The 20,664-nt window shown below is 40.7% G+C and overlaps 1 protein-coding gene across 5 annotated transcripts in view; it reads left to right on the forward strand.

Annotated features, from left to right (window-relative positions):
• The first annotated feature begins 3,314 nt into the window (after positions 1-3,314).
• The window catches only part of app (Palmitoyltransferase app), a 136,444-nt gene continuing 119,094 nt past the window's right edge, over positions 3,315-20,664 (forward strand). Inside the window, exon 1 of one of the 5 annotated variants that reach the window (XM_067085545.1) lies at positions 3,315-3,359. Coding sequence is in view for 1 of the 5 variants with exons in the window: in XM_067085542.1 (XP_066941643.1) it covers positions 4,527-4,694 (168 nt within the window). In the remaining 4 variants the exon portion in view is untranslated. Of the gene's footprint in view, positions 3,360-3,533; positions 4,695-20,664 lie in introns of those variants that run through there. The other 4 variants (XM_067085544.1, XM_067085543.1, XM_067085542.1 and 1 more) reach the window with 4 other exon arrangements.

The following is a 20,664-nucleotide window of genomic DNA, read 5'->3' on the forward strand; positions in this document are numbered from 1 at the left end:
TACACCGAATTTCCTGTTGTACATTCAAGATAATAATTACGTCAAAACAATCAGCTGGCTATTGTGTAGATCTTTGTTTAATGCAACACTGTCTGTTAGATTAAATAGAACGAAAAATTCACTTCTTCATGCGTAGCAGTTCATTTTCTAAAATGTTCTGGGTGCTTTGTGGTCCTCCATTGTTATAAAATAAATAAACCATAAAAAGCAGCTTACAAGTTTCAGTCTTCACTAGTGTCAAATTACCGTATGCTGAATTTTCCAGAATATAAGCTAAAAAGAAAACACCGTTAAAGGCAGCTTACGCGTGCTTCCTTGTACGTTTTTTTTTGTTTCTGTTTCCTCACACCTGATAGATGAAACGGGAAAAGTACTGACTCACAGAGCCTTTAATGTCAGGGAAGCAAGCCGTGCAGAAATGATGAAGGCTTTTTGTCCTAGATGCAGCACACACGCACACACATACATACCGTACATACATACATACACACACACACACACACACACACACACATATATATATATATATATATATATATATATATATATATATATATATATATATATATATATATATATATATGAGCTCTGAATCAAAGACAAAAAGCCTTGATTATTTCTGCACGGCTTGTTTCCCTGACAGGCTATTAAAGCCTCTCGACGTCAGTAGGTTACTTTTCCTATTCCATCTATCAGGAGTGAGGAAGTAATAAAAAAAAGTACAAGGAAGCACGCGTAAGCTGCCTTTAACGGTAAGAGTTTTTTTTAACATATTCTGGAAAATTTAGCCTACGGTAATTTGACACTAGCGAAGACTGAAACTTGTAAGCTGGTGTTTATGGTTTATTTATTTTTTATAATCATAGAGGATCACAAAGTAACGAACATAGTTTAGAAAATGAACGACTATGTACGAAGAAGTGAATTTTTCGGTCTATTTGATGTATATATACGATATATATGAAGATAAAGGGCCCATAAAACACTATACTGTTGTATTACAATAAAACACACATACATACATAAATTATATATATATATATATATATATATATATATATATATAATATATATATATATATATATATATATATATATATATATATATATATATATTATATATGTATATATATATATATATATATATATATATATATATATATATATATATATATATATATATATATATATATATATATATATATATATATTTATATATATATATATATATATATATATATATATATATATATATATATATATATATATTTATGTGTATATATATATATATATATATATATATATACATATATATATATATATATATATATATATATATATATATTTATATGAATCGTTTGAATCCCCAGAAACCCAGAGATAACACTGATCATATGATTTCTTCGGGTTTGTAGGAAGAGAGTTTACGTGCAACAAAAGAAAAGGTTGTAAGATTTCACATTAGATCATAAACTCAAGGTTAGTAGTGATGTATTTTTAACTCGCGTACGTGCAACAGCGCAACAATATTGTTGAGTATAAGGAACACAAAAGATATCCTAGAAATTGGTTTACAAATATTCCTTGTTGTTTGATAACAAATGCAGTAATTACTCTTTGGCAGGATCGCTGATTTCACATCATTAAAAAAAAATATCCTCGATCAAGTGACAATGAATCACTGTGAACACATATGACTGGTAAAATAAATAAAATTTTGAGAATATTTCTCTTCAAATGAAACATTTTTCTATTAGAAGTTTAACAGATTAGCGTAATCACAATTTCATTGCTGTATTAATAAATTATAAAACAGAAAATCGAAATCGTAACCCTGACTTATCCTCTACCTCGACGGAACACACCCAAGTTCCGAGGAAGATTCTACGCTACACAATTCAAGTAAGTTTGTGAGGAGCTGTTTCTCATTACTCGCATAAGTAGGTTATGTTGTTCTGGGGACTAACGCTGGCCTAAGTTTATTTACATTTTTAGCCATTACCTCTGGTTGACCATTATAGATGGTGATAGAAATGTAATCAGTTATATGATTTACCTTCAACATTTCAAGGCCTAGATAATCCTCCGAGCAGTCTAAACTATTTGATATTAAGTGTAATGGCAGTAGTGCTCAGTAATTAATTCCAGGTTTAAACTCCCTTCGTCCAGCCCTGGATAACGCCTTTGTGGCTGATCTTTTAACCCTCTCTTCAGTTGTTATAATTTTTTTCCGTTATGGATTTACTGATAATAATAATAATAATAATAATAATAATAATAATAATAATAATAATAATAATAATAATAATAATAATAATAATAAAATAAAACAAGAAGAAAGGAACGTACAACAGAGCGCAACTCTAAATTAGGTCAAGGTCAACTGGAAAACAGAGCTATTCAATTCAAGATCATCTACATAAGCCTCATGGGCAGGAGAAAATGTATTACCTAAAAATCCTATGATTTGGTTATTAATTTTTTATGAAACAAACGCATACGCTTCCTTCATAAAAATTACTTCTTGGGCCACTGTTTGAAAGCTTTCTTAATTCAGGATGTAAACTGATAAGTTCTCCTCATTTACAAACAATGATTGACTTTTTGAAAACGAAAGAATCTCTCTCTCTCTCTCTCTCTCTCTCTCTCTCTCTCTCTCTCTCTCTCTCTCTCTCTCTCTCTCTCTCTCTCTCTCACACACACATATTTATAAAACAGGATTTTCATTTATCAGAATTCACTGTTTTCAGTAAAATCAATTCCCAAAGACTGTTTGCAAAGTAAAAGTTGAAAGAGTTTATCGTTTGGCTATTGCTGTTGTTGTACACACACACACACACACACACACACACACACACACACACATATATATATATATATATATATATATATATATATATATATATAATATATATTATATATATATACTGTATATACATATATTAGATAAGTACTAAGTAGACACTTGTATGGGACAAGTATTTTCTTAAGAAACCATAGACAGTCTTCGCAAGGGACCTTGTGTTCTTTCGTGGATTTTGTCTTTCTGATAAATACACATAACTGGCTTATTGTTGACTCTGACATGCTTTAAAGCAAAATATGTTATTTTTCTCTGAAAAACAAACGGATCTGGTATTATTATTACAGCAGTTTTAGGTCGCTGTTGGAGTATTCAGAAGAAATATTGATTGATTTGTGAACGGTCTGTTTATTATTTGTTATAACTTTTAGATACCGATATATTTATCTTCATGGGTTGCTTCACTATGCCAGGTTCAATTCCCATCCTCTTCACTCCTTTCCTTTGTCATAAGTGGGCATTCTAGTCCGTGGAGAACAGCTGTTTACTTACTGCTGTAAGTATGTAATTCAGAAGAACAGTAGCAATCAAGTAAAAATATTTTCTATCATTTTAAATGTATACGAAAAAAGTTTTTTTATCTTAATAATACTCTTTAAAAGATGAAAATGGACAAGATTAAATAGAAATAAAGGAATGAAAAGATTTTAATATTTTATCTTTGGCCGTCACGAGACGCATTATTCTCTCGAGCTTGATTCTACCTCGTAGAAAGACGTCTTGGAAAAAGCTTGTCAAATATGTCTTCTTGTTGTAAGTGATTCATCTTAGGCCTGTTTTCCGATTTCGGCCCCGAGGAAATAACGCCAATGGTGTATTGAGGCCTCCGAGGAGGACTGAAAGAATAGACCAAACCGGCCAGGTGGAGAAAATGAGGTTTAAATTTCCGGAGAAACGGGAAAACGAGGGAGTAAAAGCGCTGAAGCTAACTCAAAGCAGAAGGTGAAATAGGAAAAAGATATATTTTTCGTTTGTTGTTTTCTTAGTTGCCTTCGTTTATTTTAAGTTCCTTCCTTTTGTGTGTCCACTCCCCTTGTTATTTGAGCCTTTTCTGTTGTTTCAATGAGAAATTCCTCGGAAGGAAAAGGCTCCGAGGAAATAAGTGTCGAGTCCTGGTTTGGTTCTTGAGGTTAGGTTCGAGTGGCCAGCTTTGGTTTCCTTCACATGACGGACTTTTGTTGCTTTAGTACTTACTCTTTGCTTTACTGTTTGTTTTAGACAATTCACGCAAGGTCGAAATGGCAGTGACACAACCGAGAATATCAGCAAAGTTGACAGCAGCAGCAGCCGCAGCCGCAGCAGGCGCCTTGCCTTTTCTCTTGTAGCCTCCTACCATAGGCTAGGCCTGGGCCTCCTCCTACGAGGTCCACCCTAGACTGGGATTATCCTAGCTAGAGATCCGACTCAGACCAGCCTGCGTCAGCCTATCAGATCATGTTTCATAATAGACTGAGACTGAGAGAACGAACAAGAAATAAGAAAATGGTTGACCACGATGTGCTCTGTGGATAAAGCTGGTCCAAAGGCTGAGGCTAGTATGTCTTAGGCCCCAGTTCTTTGATAAAGGGCTCGGAGGCTTGGTTGAGTAGCCAGCTCTCTTTATTTATTTTAAATTGTTGGTTTTTTAATCAAACGAGTGTTGCACTAGTGGGACGTCTCCTTGATGGTGGAGGAGGGTGTGTATCAACGCGTGGCCTTAGAGTCGCCCTCTCAGTCGCCAACGCAGTCTAGCGACAGGCTGCTGGATAACAAGTGCGTCCAGTCAAGTGCCAGCTCCTCCTCAGACAATCTAGATGCGACTCAGTCGACTCAGACGCACACCAACACCAAGGTACCATTACTGTTAGACGTAATTTATTGGCTGACGTTTGAATTAGCACTGTGCTGTCTTAGGTTAGTCTAGTTAAGCATTCATGTTTTGCTAACTGTTGTGCTTCTTCATTAGACAATGTTGACATATGAATCGTTGGGTAAGTCTAGACTAGGCTTGATCAAATCTGATGTAATTAGGACTCCATAGGCTAGGCTGTCTTTGTAGGCTTTAGGCTATTCATTGCTTGGCCAAGTAAGAATTGTGGTAAAAGTGCAGAAGAGTTACGCACACTATTTCTGTTGGTTGCGGCAGCTTAAAAGCAGATCAAAGACATATTTCAAAAGGATACATGCTAACCTACTGTAACTTTTCCAAAGCCTAAAATGCAATATATACCTGACCTGGCCAGGGGGCCTCTCCTAGGATCCCCAGCATGATATGCATAAAAGAATATGCATGTGCAACTATTCTGCAATATTACCAGAATTTGAATGCCTAATAATGATTTATTTATGAATACTTAAATGTATCAGATAAAATTGTATTGAACTAGAGACTAGAAATCTTCTTTAAATGATTGTTGTAAATGTTCTGTGGTAGTGCATTGTGTTAAAGTATAAGAGGACAAGATGTGGTTTTTGGGGAAAGAGCCTCCTCATCTGAATGATTGATATAAATGTGCAGTAGTCTGCATACCCAAACTTAGTCTAACTCATGGTTGATAAGGCCAGACCTGAGGAGCTTTGTCCCCTCCTTGTCACTCTACCTCTTACACATTCCTCACCTCTTATAGTCACTGAGATCTGTTGGAAAGCTTCATGGGCTTCAGGCAGGGACTGCTTCCATCAGTTGTTTTATTTACATTTAATGACAAGCTTTACAGGTAGCAGTTTCTGTTGGGTGGGCATACTGTGGGGAAAAACCTGCCAGCGTTTTTTAGATCGTGCCAAGTTGTATGATATGAACATTGTAGCTGTATGGCTAATTGATGCATTTTTGGAGTACAGTAACCACATTAGCTGGGCCTGCAGTTTCAGCTGGAATGAGCAAAATCATTGGCTTCATGAAGACCATGTAGCATACCTTCCAAAGTCAGAGGTGGGGGTCATAATCTCATCTTGTGTTCTCTGTGTGATATTTTACTTTATACTGCATATTGTTACGCTTGCATGAGCAAATTTGCTCAATGAATCCCTGAATTTTTTTTCAATCCAGTGATTTCTAAAGGTATTCTAATTAGATGTGTGATCACATTTTATGCAGAAAGAGGATGATAAGTTTTACATATATGCAATGTTGGTGAAACCCAATTACTGACTGGGGCTGTATAGTTCTTTTATTATATGAGGTACACTGCTATATTAGAACTCAGTGTTTGTAAGCAATACCGAGCATTGTACATGTAACATGTAAGTAAGACTGACCATTAAATAAACTTCAGTGAAAATGGTTGTAACCCTTAGATTGTATCTGTCACAGGCCACATTCTACTGCAACCAATTTTTTTTTCTTTAGGAAAAGATGAACTACTATAACTACTTTTCTAAAAATTTAACATCCATCAGTAACAATGTTTTATTAATTTTGGTGATTTTAATATTTGTAGTTGATCTGACAATAGCCAAAGGTATTAGAAAAGACTTTTCAAATCTTAATTGTTCCTACAGAAATGCAGACCATTTCCTTTGATGTACAAGTATTCCTCTGCTAAAGCTGAAAAAGATGTTAAAACATGGCATCAAGTTGGTTAATTTGTAGTAGGTGAATGAGTAGGGTGAAACCTCCACTCACCTGCCATAAGTAGGCATTTTTTCTTTGGCAGTGGTCATGTTAATATTTCTTCTTACACTGACAGACTATTGAGTCAGAACTCCTTCATCTTTTTTATTGTGTTTGGCTTGTTTTTGTTCTGCATAGGTTTGAACAAGAACCATGAAAAATAACAGGGATGAATGATGTAAGCAGATTTTTGGCTGTTTCATGTCCTTGGTGCTAGTGTAACCAGTTTTGGTATTCTGCAGTGCCAAGTCATGTGAGGAGTTTGCTGGCTGGTTGCTTTGGAGTGGAGAGGTATGGCAGCAGTTGAGGAGGCCAAAAATTCTTGCTGGTTTTTACGAAAGGGTTTCCATCAATTCTGCCAGATCTTTTTGGCTCCTTCCAAAACTGCCCTCTGTATCCCTATCTCCTGTTCATTCTCCCCTTGTTTGCTGAGGCATTGTATGCACATGAGGATAAATGACCAGCCATTTCTTTGCAAAACATAAGGATTGTCCCCAACGTTTCCCTGTGCACACGTCGCAAAGAAGAGTCAGCTTTACTTTCTGGCTGGGATCATACATGTGCAGACAGAAGGTTCATGTGCAGCAGTTTGCTGCTGTATGGTTGTTGGGTGTTGTGCGCATTGATCTGTATACATGTGATCTTGCAGACTCTCCCGTGGTGCCTGCTGCTTCCAGAACTCCTGTCGTACATGCTTGAACCTGGAACCTTGGCATGCTAACAGATGGTCTTGTGCAAAAAGTCACCATGTTACAATATTTTTGGGTAGTGTGATGATCTGTATGTTTGTGATCATACAGACCCTCAGGTATTCCCTGGTTTGTCCAGAACTCTTTATGTGTACATGACTTAAAGATCATGCATATTCAAACAAAAGGATATGGATATAAAGTCACTGCATTGATACTGCTGGATGATTTGGTGATCTGCTTGAATGTGATCATGTAAAACTCCTGATGTGCATGCTCACTTGAGCAAGTTAACTTTTATCCATAGCATTTGTTAGTGTAGTTTTGGCCAAACTTACCAAAGTCTGTCTGAATGTGAACCATAATTTTTGTATAAGCAACTTACCAAGTACCAAGTAATTACATAGCTTTAAGTTTCTATTAACCGGCAGGTAGAATTTTTGAAATTCGCAGTAGCGCTACTTTTGTTTTGGTTAGGCGACTAACCCTGCCCACTTTTGGAGTAAGAAAGGAACTAGCTCAACAAAAGAGCTCAATATGTTTCTGCTGGATGATGGATGTACAACAATTCTTAGCAGCACCGAATTTTTGGAGTTGTTTAGCTTTTCATTTGGTCGTAGTACAACAGTTTGTGAAGTGTTCTCTGTATGGTAGCCTTTTGGCATACTTAGACAGCGTCAGGTTCTTTTTCAGACCTGACTTACTGATTTGGAGTTATAATTCTGATCTTAGACATTCTAGGCTTTGTTGACTTTAGACTTGTCAGCGATGTCTGATTCTAGTTTCCAAGGTTTCGTTATCGCAGCAAAGGTTGTAATACTAGAATAACTAAAGCTTGTTATGACCTGCACACACTCGGCACATCTTGTAGGGGTCTGATTTGTTTGCCAGACTTGACTTGTAATGAATGTGAGCATTGGGATGTCAAAATGTGGAAAACTTTGAATAGTCATTTGTCAAAGCTGGACAGAGACAAAAAGAGGAAAGCAGCTTCTAGAGCTAATAGTAAAAAGATGTTAGATAGTCAGGTTCCTACTAAGTCTGTGACTGATAATGTTTCTGTACCTTTTATTCCTCCTAACTCCAGTTCTCAATCTGTTCCACCATCTCCTCTCCCAGGCTTCCATACTCCCAATCCTGACCCCATTGCCAGCCTTGGGTTGAGAGTTAATAAGAAATTTGAGATGTTAGTGAATACTATGGAACAGATATGCAAGTGCTTATCGACATTGCAGTGTAAAAAGTGTTGGTGAAGTGTCAATGGAGGAGGTGGCTGTCTGTCCCGCCAATTCTCTTAGGCAAGGGTCCCTGGCAAACTCCCCTAAACCTGGGAGGAGCCAAACTGGTAGCGCAAAGGAGGTCAGTGGGGTCTGCCCACAGGCAGTGGGCCCCCCTCAGTCAGTCCTGTTGCCACTTCCCAGGTCATGGCAGAGAGCCATGGGAAAGGTGTCTCAATGGAAGTGAGTTGTCTTTCGTCTAGTTTTTCTAGCTGAAGTGATTCAAGTCCCAGATGCCAACGGTGTTTTAAAGACTAATCTCGTCCTTTAAAGAGACGTGCTAATGATATGTCTCTTTCCCCTGCAGTTCCTGTAAATAAGCCCAAAGAATCTTCTCTAGTGAAGCTGTCTTGCAGTTTTTGGGACAGTACTGAACGCTTCTCTCAAGATCATCTGGAATTAAAGGGACAGCGTTCGACAGTTAAGTGCCTAGTCCCCTCTCGCAAGTGCTCTTCTTCGGCTAGGAACATGGCCGAGCACCCATCAGTGTGGCCACAGCGTTCTCCTGGAATTAAGAAGTGATTGAGTACCCTTTAGCGCCCGAGCTCCTAGCTCTTGCTATGTTTGTTGATACAGGACCCCGTGGTGTCTGCAGTTTCCGTGTTGAGACCTTTGGCACCAGAGCGTCCATTGGCACTGGAGCGCCCAGTGGCACTAGAGCTCGCCTTGGCTTCTGATGTCTTTTATCAGAATGTTCAGTTCTTTCCGAGTGCCCGTCGGCATCCGAGCTTTTTTCTGTGCATAAACACCAATTGGCTCCTGAGCTTGTTTTTTCTTCTGAGCACCCCCGTCTGCAGAGCTTCCTGGGGCACCAGTGCTCCCTGTAATTGGGGTTTTTATATATGTAACTTACCAAATAATTACATAGCTATAGTTTCTACTTACGCGGCAGCTCAAAATTCGAAATTCGCGGTAGCGCTCTTTTGTTTTGAGTGTAGGTATGTTGCCTCGCCCACTTTCGGGGAAGAATAGGTACAACTTAGCTAAGGAGCTCAATTCGTTTCTGCCGGTTAATGACTGAACACCAGTTATTAGCAGCTCTTGTTTTCATTTTCACCAAATGTCGGAGATCATCTTTGGTGAAGTACTCTTTTGTTGGTAGCGCAGCTATTACCTTAGCTAGTTTTTTGGACAATTGAGTGGTATTTATTCATTTGGAATTCTTGACCATTATGTCTGACTCTAGTTTATCCAGCTTTAGGTACTGCAGCAAAGGCTGCAAAACTAGACTCACGTCGGTAAATATGACCAACATATAATTTGTTGTACTTGTAGGGAACAAATTTGTTCCCCTGATTTGACTTGTGACGAATGTAAAGACTGGGATCAGGGTAAATGGAAAACTTTGCAGTCTCATTTAGACAAATTGAAAAGGGACAGAATTAGGAAAGCTACAGCTAGGGCCGAAGCTAAGGCTTCTGCTAGTATGGGCCATTCTTCAAGGGAAGATATTGATGTTTTACCTATCCCTTCGACGCCTGTGACAGCATTTTCTCCCATTTCCAGCCCTCCAGCTTTTCCCATCACTCCTGTACCTAATTCTTATTCTGCTGAACCCAATGCCATTGCCAGCTTAGAAGCACGGGTAGACCAGAAATTTAATTTACTTGTTAATCGATGTCCCAAATTGGGAATTCTGTGAAAGTCCTAATGGACAAATTTAATAGTGTTGTGTCAAGTTATGTGTCAGTGGAGGGGGCAGCTGTTCGTCCCACAGATGCTCCTAGACCAAGGTCCCTGCTAAACTCCCCTTGCAAACATGGGAGGAAGCAAACTAACAGTCCAAGGGAGGTTGGTGGGGTTTGCCCACGAGCAGTCGTCACCTCATCCGAACCCGTTGTCCACCGATCCCAGGCCACGGATGAATACCGTTGGAAAGGTATTAGGATGGATACGCACACTCTTTCTTCAAGTGGATCAGACTCGCCCACATCTAAGAGACGCAGTGACCGTTTCTCTCATGTATCTAGACCACTGAAAAGGCTAGGCGCTTCTATGGACTCGATTCTCCCCGCCTCGTGGCGAGCAGCTGAGAGAGATCATAGCCCTCTCCCGTCTTGTAGTTTCTGGGCTTCACTGACAAGAGATTCTCGCTCTCTTTCTCGCGCAAGAAAACGCCCAGACAATGTTCGTAAACGCCAGTTCACAGACGGTTCAGGATCCAACTTTTCTCCTTCAGAGCACCCAATGTCCGAGCGTCCAAGATCCGAGCGCCCGTCATCGTTTGAGCGCACACCATCGTTGGAGCGCCCATCACCTGAGCGCACTGCTCCAACCTTACCTGTTCGGGAACGCCCAGCTTCCAAGACGGAAGAGCCCGTGTTGGCCCCCTCGGAGCGGGAACGGCAGTCTTCAGAGCGCCCATTATTGGCGAACCAAGCATCCACAGACAGGACTTTTGCTTCTACAGCGGGTGGGTGCATATCATCCATGCACCCAGTCGTGGGTGGCGCATCTTCAATCAACCCCTCTTCTCATGCGGTCGTGACCTCTCAGCAAGAATTTCCTTCAGTCCCTATAGGCCCTTCTTTGGCACTGCTTCAACTCCGGCTTGACAAAGTGTTGAGCCTTCTTGAGAAACCAACTCCAGCGGTACAGGACACCGCACAGGACCCCGTAGAACCTCCAGGATCTCCTGTTTTGTCCGCCAAAGATCCTGTAGAAGAGGAACAACCCACCTCTCATTACTTGGCTCTACCAGGTTTTTCCTGGTCTGCTACCCGTCATCCTTCTCTCCAGTCATTCCTTTATCGCTGGGTTCAGCTTACCTCGGCATGCGTCAACCTCCAGGTACCACCAGACTTCCGCGCCTGTTGTCATCTTCATCTTCGAAGAAAGCTTTCGGCCATATGGATGCCTGGCTTGCAGAGAAAAGGAAAGTCAAGAAGGCGGTTTTCTGTTCTCCTCCTTCTTGCTTGGTAAGACAGAAGTTTCTGGCTTATGCAACGGGAGAAGCTCCGTCCTTGGGAGGCGCTGCCCCCTCTCAAGGAGACTTCTCCAGTATTATCGATGCTTCTCGTCGTTCGGCCTTCGCTTCAGCAAGAATTCTTTTTTCATCCTCTGAACTGGACCACCTTCTCAAAGATATTTTTAAAGTATTTGAGATTTTTAGTTTCTTAGACTGGACAATAGGAGCCTTGACTAAGAAAATAGAAGACTGTGCATCACTTCAAGAAAACTTCGCATCGGACTGGCTGGGTGTTTTGGGGTGCGCAGATAGAGCTGTTAGAGATGGAGCAGTAGAGCTAGCTACCATCTATACTACGGGAGTACTCAAGAAGCGAGGTTTGTGGTGCTCGTTTGCAGCTAAAGGTGTCACTCCGTCAGAACGTTCCTCGCTTCTATTTGCGCCTTTAGTCAAGGATAACCTTTTTCCGCAAGATATAATAGATCGAATTTCAGTCGATCTTCAGAAGAAGTCTACCCAAGATCTCATCACACAATTCACCAAGAGATCGTATTTTCCTACGAGAACAACCTCTACTGCAACTACTAGGACGTCGTCACCACTGCAACAACATCCCTTTCGAGGAGGTAGAGGCAGTCTACAGTCCTGTCCGAGAACCAACCTTCGAACCTCCAAACCATCTAGGAAACCATTCAAGTCTAACATCAGGAAATGAGACTTCCCGGTCCTCCGTGTCCCAGTGGGAGCAAGACTGCACATTTCTGGGAGAATGAGAAATGTGGGAACCGTGGGTACTGAAAGTTTTAAGAAAAGGTTATACAATCCCCTTCGAAAAACCTCCATTAGTAACCTCTCCAATCAACTTGGCAGCCTACTCAGTAAACTCAGAGAGTTTTCTGCCCTATCTCGAGAGTTTCAGCCCTTCTGGAAAAGAGAACAATAGAAATAGTAGGGAATGTAAACTCAAGGGGATTTTACAACCATCTCTTTGTGGTTCCTAAATCATCGGGAGGATGGAGACCTGTCCTGGACGTCAGTGCCCTGAACCGCCCGTTCAAACAACGAAATTCAGAATGGAGACGAATCAGTTTTGTCGGCCATCCATCAGGGAGACTGGATGGTCACGATCGACATGCAAGATGCCTACTTCCATATTCCAATTCATCCGGACTCCAGGAAGTATCTAAGATTCGTGTTCCAGGACAGAGTCTTCCAGTTTCGGGCACTCTGCTTTGGACTATCCACGGCCCCTCAAGTTTTCACCCGGGTATTCGCGCCCCTTACGAAGTGGCTTCATCTAATAGGGATAAACATCTCTCTGTACCTGGACGACTGTCTTCTTCGTTCCCCATCGAATTATCAATGCACAGAGGACTTACGGAAAACACTTCGCCTCGCCCAAGAATTAGGACTTTTGATAAATTTCAAGAAGTCACAATTAGTTCCCACTCAGTCTATTCTCTATTTGGGGATAGTGATAGACTCTCGGAGTTTTCGGGCTTTTCCATCCCATCAAAGAATACTCGCTTGCCGAAGGAAAGTCCAGGACTTCGTGACTTTAACTCCTGCTCAGCCAACGCATGGATGAGTCTTCTTGGAACTCTCTCATCCATCGAGAAGTTCGTTCCATTGGGCAGACTGCATTCAAGAGCACTTCAATTCTACCTCAAAGCCAATTGGAACAGGAAGTCTTTTCCGGACTTGTTCATTTTCAACATCACTCCCCAGATAAAAGAGGATCTCAGATGGTGGTTGGCAAAAGACAGATTTTTGGCAGGAATGTCTCTAACTCCAACGAACCCCGACCTAACGTTATTCCCCGACGCTTCGGATCTGGGTTGGGGAGCCCTCCTCAACAGCATGGAAGTATCAGGAACTTGGTCTCCTTCCGAAAGAAACCTCCACATCAACGTGAAGGAACTAAAAGCAATTCATCTTGCACTTCTACATTTTGCAACAATAACCTACCACAAAACTGTAGCGGTGCATTCAGACAGCATGACCGCACTAGCGTACATCAAGAACCAAGGAGGGACTCATTCTTTCACTTTCAACGAAGCGATGAAGGAACTTCTTCTTTGGGCAAGGAGCAACGAAACTCTTTTAGTGACTCTGTTCATTCACGGCAAATTGAACGTCCTGGCGGATGAATTGAGTCGAGGAAAACAGGTCTTACCGACGGAATAGTCACTCAGTCCACAGGTATGCACCGACCTGTGGAAACTGTGGGGAAAACCGTTAATAGACCTGTTCGCGACGTCAAGGAATAATCGGCTTCGTTGTATTGCTCCCCAGCCCCGGACCCACAAGCATGGGCAACAGATGCCATGTTGCAGGACTGGTTGAATCTCGACCTTTACGCCTTCCCTCCCTTCAGCATGGTGAGAGAAGTGCTGAGGAAGTTCAATTCTCACGTCAACGTGTCAGTGACACTAGTCACTCCCTTTTGGCCACACAAAGAGTGGTTTCCCGATCTTTTGAGCCTTCTGACAGACTTTCCAAGACTACTTCCTCAGAGGAAAAGTCTTCTCAGACAGTTTTTAGGAAGTGGTGCCAAGAACAAGGAATTTCCTCTTCTAAAACTTCTGTAACTCAAATCGCTGATTTTCTTTTATACCTCAGAACAGTGAAAGGATTCTCAAACATCGACCATCAAAGGTTACAGAGTGATGCTGAGTTCAGTATTTAAACATAGAGGATTAGACCTGTCTTCCAACCAAGACATAACTTATTTAATTAAACATTTCAACACCAGTAAGCAAGCTAAAGCTGCAGGAGTCGCTTGGAATTTGGATGTGGTCCTCAACTGGCTTTCACGTCCACTGTTTGAACCGATAGAGTCGTCGTTTCTTCGCAATCTTACGAAGAAGACATTATTCTTGGTGGCACTTGCCACAGCCAAAAGAGCCAGCGAACTTCATGCCATTGACAAAAGGATAGGCTTCTCACAAGGCAATGCAGTATACTCATTAACTTTAGAATTTTTGGCCAAAAACGAAGATCCGGCTAACCCTTGGCCTTGCTCCTTTTCTATCAAGAGCCTCTCAGAAGTATTAGGCCCAGACGAGCAAGAGAATGTCCTCTGCCCAGTAAGAGCTCTAAGAATATACCTTGAGAGAACCAAAAACCTTAGAGGTTCGGCCCCTAATCTTTGGTGTTCCGTTAAAAATCCCAGCCGTCCTTTGTCCAAGAATGTACTGTCATTCTTTTTAAGATCCGTAATTTCGGAAGCACATTCGGGAATTCAAGACGATTTACTTCCCTTGTGCAAAGTAAAGGCTCATGAAGTAAGAGCTGTGGCAACGTCTTAGGCTTTTAAACGAAACCTGTCTCTCTCTTTGATTTTACAAACAACTTTTGGGAGGTGCAAGTCAGTGTTTGCCATGTTTTATTTACGGGACGTTGAGACAGTGTATGAAAAATGCAGTACTTTAGGTCCGTTTTTCGCAGCTGGCATGGTATTGGGGGACGAAGGATGGGAGGGACGCCTTCCCTTTTCCTCTATCCACTCTCCTTGAATAAGGGCAGTCGTACTTCTTGGGAAGTTTGATGTACACTGATCTTAACCCTTAAACGCCTATTGGACGTATCATACGTCGACTAAAATTGTCTGTTGGGTGCCGAGTGGACGTACCGTATGTTGACTACAAAAAATTTCAACCTTCGGTCAACTTTGACTCGACCAAAGTGGTCGAAGAACGCAATTGTAAGCTAAAACTCTTACATTCTAGTAATATTCAATCATGTACCTTCATTTTGCAACAAATTGGAAGTCTCTAGCACAATATTTCGATTTATGGTGAATTTTTGAAAAAACTTTTTCTTACGCATGGGCGTAACTCAGCCGAAAATTTCATAAATTCTTTCGTCATTTTGTCGTAATTTTGCACTGTTCTATATTAGCCGTTACATAAAGTTTTATATATGAAAATGTGCGCAATTTCATGTACAATACAGCAAAAATACAACCCATGGTTGTAGCTTTTATCAGTTTGGAAATATTTTCATATAAACCACGATAACTGCCAAAATTTCAACCTTCGGTCAACTTTGACTCGACCGAAATGGTAAAAAACGCAATTTTAAGCTAAAACTCTTACAATCTAGTAATATTCAATCATTTACCTTCATTTTGCAACCAATTGGAAGTCTCTAGCATAATATTTCAATTTATGGTGAATTTCTGAAAAAACTTTTTCCTTACGTCCGCTACCAGAAATTCTTTAAATCACGTTGTCGTAATGTTTGTACTGTTTTATATTAGTCATTGCATAAAGTTTTATATATGGAAATGTGCGCAATTTCATGTAGAATACAACAGAAAATAACTCATGGTTGTAGCTTTTATCAGTTTTAAAATGTTTTCATATAAATCACGATAAATGCCAAAATTTCAACCTTCGTCAACTTTAACTCGACCGAAATGGTAAAAAAACGCAATTATAAGCTAAAACTCTTACATTCTAGTAATATTCAATCATGTACCTTCATTTTGCAACAAACTGGAAGTCTCTAGCACAATATTTTGATTTATGGTGAATTTCTGAAAAAAAATTTTTTTTCCTTACGTCAGCCGAACATCTCAGAAATTCTTTCGTCATGTTGTCGTAATGTTTGCATCGTTTTACATTAGTCGTTACATAAACTTTTATATATGAAAATGTGTGCAATTTCATGTAGAATACAACAGAAAATAGCTCATGGTTGTAGCTTTTATCAGTTTTGAAATATTTTCACATAAATCACGATAACTGCCAAAATTTCAAGCTTCGGTCAACTTTAATTCAACCGAAATGGTCAAAAAACGCAATTGTAAGCTAAAACTCTTACATTCTAGTAATATTCAATCGTTTAACTTCATTTTGCAATAAATTGGAAGTCTCTAGCACAATATTTCGATTTATGGTGAATTTTTTAAAAAAACATTTTCCTTACGTCTGCACGGTAACTCGGCCGAACATCTCAGAAATTCTTTCGTCTCGTTGTCGTAATATTTGCACCTCTTTATATTAGTCGTTACATAAAGTTTTATATATGAAAATGTGCGCAATTTCATGTACAATACAACAAAAAATAACTCATGGTTTTAGCTTTTATCAGTTTTGAAATATTTCCATATAAATCACGATAAATAGAAAAAATTCAACTTTCGGTCAACTTTAACTCGACCGAAATGGTCGAAAACTGCAATTGTAAGCTAAAACACTTACAGTCTAGTAATATTCAATCAATTAGCTTCATTTTTCAACAAAAGGGAAGTCTCTAGCACAATATTTTGATTTATGGTGAATTTTTGAAAAAAACATTTTTTTACGTCTGCGAGTTACAAATTCATGCATCATTTTGTGATATATTTTCTCTGTGTTGCTTTGATCATTTTAAAATTTGTTATATACCAAAATCATCGCAATTTAGTGTACAATAAAACTAAAAAAATTAACTCATTAGCTTTAACCGTTGTGCTTACAGCGCGATTTGCATACAATTATATACAATTTTTTTTTTTTCACTGTCATATATACCAATATTTGTATATGATAATGATATTTTTTCATTTCTGATGGTTGCATACTAAACTTCAGGCAATGACAAAAAATGAGCCAAAATGAACTCTTAATCTTAAAAATTAAGCGTGCTGTGATTTTTGAAAAAACTTTTTCCGCTTTGGCGCTCACTCACCGAACGCCGCCGGCATACGGGAGACGTTTTTGTAAATAGGGCTTCGGCATTAAAGGGTTAAGTGTCATCAATTGGTTTTTATGGTTTTGGATAAAAGGCTGTACGGTGTAGGTTAATTTTAGGCCTATCTGGTCTTAGTTATTCTATTGTACTGCGCCCAGGGCAAGGGCAATCCACATATCATTATGTGACCCATTGGATTTTTTAGCTTTGGCAACCTGCGATTGACCTCCTACGTTGCAAAGCACCCACTCAGTAGAGGTGATTCTTGGCTCTACCGCCACACCGCTACAGGTCGGGAGGAGCTACGACCAGAGGCAGTACCCGTCTGCTGTTGCTCCCTCGCCAGGTAAGGTTTCAACAAGCATTCCAAGATGCTAGCTAATTTGCTATCCCAAATTACCCCCCATATCAAGTAGTTTTTTGGGTAGTATATGTCCATTTATCCCACCTCCACTCAATGTGGGATTCAGCTATGTAATTATTTGGTAAGTTACATATATAAAAATGACATTTTTATAATAAAATAAAGTTTTATATATACTTACCAAATAATTACATGATCAGAGCCCGCCCTCCTCCCCTCTCATGGACATAGAGCATAAACGAATTGAGCTCCTTAGCTAAGTTGTAACTATTCTTCCCCGAAAGTGGCCGGGGCAACATACCTACACTCAAAACAAAAGAGCGCTACCGCGAATTTCGAATTTTGAGCTGCCGCATAAGTAGAAACTATAGCTATGTAATTATTTGGTAAGTATACATAAAACTTTATTTTATTATAAAAATGTCATTTTGGATCCAGCCGCTGCCCAGCTGCCCCTTCATCCTCAGTGTCTGGCCTCAGCGCAACAAGCTCCCTCAGTAGCAGACCCTTCCTTTTAGACAATATATTGGGGTTAATCAAGAAACCCCCTTTGACACCTCAACCTCTTGTGGAGTTGTCTCCCATTTCTTCAGAGGGGGAAGAAGAAGTGGATCGAGTCACTGCTCCAAGTGCTTATGTTTCGTTGCTAAGGTTTTTGTTAGCAACATTGCCCATTTCTTCTTGCCTGCAGCTTCAGCTTCCCCTGCGTATACATATTTATGTACAACCAGACTGTTAATTCTTTGAGACTCCCGATGATAGTTCTGTCTTCCTCTGCTAAGAAGGCTTTATGTGAAGTAGAAAGTTGGTTGAGCTTCAGACTGTCACTCGATGGGCCGGAGTTCAATTCCCGAGGCCGGCTGATGAAGAGTTAGAGGAATTTATTTCTGGTGATAGAAATTCGTTTCTTGCTATAATGTGGTTTAGATTCCACAATAAGCTGTAGGTCCCGTTGTTAAGTAACCAATTGGTTCTTAGCCATGTAAAATAAGTCTAATCCTTCGGGCCAGCCCTAGGAGAGCTGTTAATCAGCTCAGTGGTCTGGTAAAACTAAGGTATACAGTACTTTTAACTTTGGCTCTCAGGGAAGAGAGAGCAGGGAAGAGCCTCCTTTGGTTGCCCTCTGTCTAGGCTCTTTCAGAGGAGATATCTGTCTTACGCAACTGGAGAGGCCCAGTCCCTGGGAGCTTCTGCCTCCTCCCAGGGGGACTTCTCCGGTTTAATAGACTTCCGGAGATCTGCTTTCAATTCTGCGAAGATCCTGTTCTCAACCTCGGAGCTAGACCACTTGATCAAACACCTTTTTAAAGTTTTTGAGGTGCTTAGTTTTTTTAGATTGGGCAGTGGGTGCCCTTGCTCGCAAGATCAAGGATTGTCGTCATGTCCCAGAGGACTATGCCTCAGATTTTTTGGGTGTTATCTCTTGTCTCGACAGGGGTATAAGGGACGGATCTGTGGAGCTGGCTTCCCTTTTTGCTATGAACATTCTGAAAAAAAAGGGAGCTTTGGTGTTCCTATACCACAGAAGGAGTGACCCTTCCGTAGAAGTCTGCTCTACTATATTCCCCTTTGGATAAACAACACCTGTTCCCACAGGCTACAGTTCTTCAGACTTCGAGGCACCCTAGAGAACTCCGGCTTTCTCCTCTAGGATGGTTTCCCATGTCCAACCTCAGCCCTTTTGTGGTAGGGGGAGGCAAAGGGGCTTTCCCAGACTGCACACAAATGCCTGGTTCACCTCTTGGGCGATAAAGAAGTCCGTCACTAAAACTCCCTTATGTAAGTGAAAACCGTGTCCTCCATACACTGATAGGAGCAAGGCTCCTCCACTTTTGGGAACGATGAGAGGCGAGAGGAGCAGAAACCTGGATTGTAGAAGTTTTGAGGGAGGGATACTCCATTCCGTTCACATGGAAACCTACTTTGACCAGGTTGCCGGTTGTATTGATGGCCTACGCAGTAGGCTCTGAGAAGTTTTCTGCCCTCTCCCAAGAAGTGTCTTCCCTCCTCGAGAAAGAAGCCATTGAAGTGGTAAAGGATACCAGCTCTCTGGGATTCTACAATCGGTCATTTGTAGTCCCCAAGACTTGAGGAGGCTGAAGGCCAGTCCTGGATGTAAGCACCCTGAATTTTTTTCTTCAAAAAACCAAATTCAAAATGGAAACGAGCCAATCCGTCCTAGCATCCATTCGTTAGGGGGACTGGATGAATTCATTAGACATGAGGGACACATACTTCCATGTCTCAGTTCATCCAGGTTTTCACGCGAGTCTCAGTTCCCATAGTGAAATGGTTGCATCTGATCGGGGTCAGCATTTTGCTCTATCTGGACGATTGGCTCCTTCGTCCTCAGTCGAAGGAGGTATGTACGATGGGCCTGCAAAAGACCCTTCTTCTAGCCCAGGAGTTTGGCCTTTTAGTAAATTTTCAGAAGTCACAGCTGACTCCTTCTCAGGAGATAGCATACTTGGGGATGAGGATAAACTCTGACTTTTCAGGTTTTTACCTCCCCCCCAAGGGATAGAATCCTGCCTTCAGAAAGTGGGCAAATTCCTCCCTTCAGTCTTGCTCTGTGAACAACTGGATGACCCTTCTAGGGACCCTCTCTTCCATAGAGAAATTTGTTTCTCTGGGAAGACTACACATGAGGATCTTTCAGTTTTATCTATGAGCCAGTTGGAACAGAAAGAAGTTTCCAGACACTTTTGTTTTCCCAATAACTCAGGAAATCAAACAGGACCTGCTGTGGTGGAACTCAAGGGAGAGACTGTCTCAAGGGAAATCGCACCTTTTTCTGAGCCCCTACCAAGTGTTTTATTCAGATGCTTCAGACCTGGGTTGGAGAACTCTCCTGGGAGACAGGGAGGTCTCCGGGATTTTGACTCTAGAACAGAGCAAATGCCATATCAGCGTAAAGGAGCTGAAAGCAATTCACTGGGGATTGCAAGAGTTTGCTCTGGAAGTGTTCGGAAAGACATTGACGGTCCATTTGGACAATACCACAGCACTGACTTACGTCAAGAAGCAAGGGGGACACATTCTTTTACCCTTTGTGAGGCAGCAAGAGCTTTTCTCTTGTGGGCAGACCAAAACCAGATGAAGATCCTAACCAGGTTTATTCAAGGAAAATTAAATGTCTTAGCAGACGAACTAACTTGCCAAAAGCAAGTGCTCCTTACAAAGTAGACTCTGGACTCATTAGTGTGTCTAAAACTTTGGAAACTGTGAGGAGAGCCAGTTCTGGATCTATTTGCAACTGCGAGGAACTTTCGTCTTCCTCCGTGTTGTT

This window comes from Macrobrachium rosenbergii, chromosome 42 (assembly GCF_040412425.1).
Source record: "Macrobrachium rosenbergii isolate ZJJX-2024 chromosome 42, ASM4041242v1, whole genome shotgun sequence".
NCBI lineage: Eukaryota > Metazoa > Arthropoda > Malacostraca > Decapoda > Palaemonidae > Macrobrachium > Macrobrachium rosenbergii.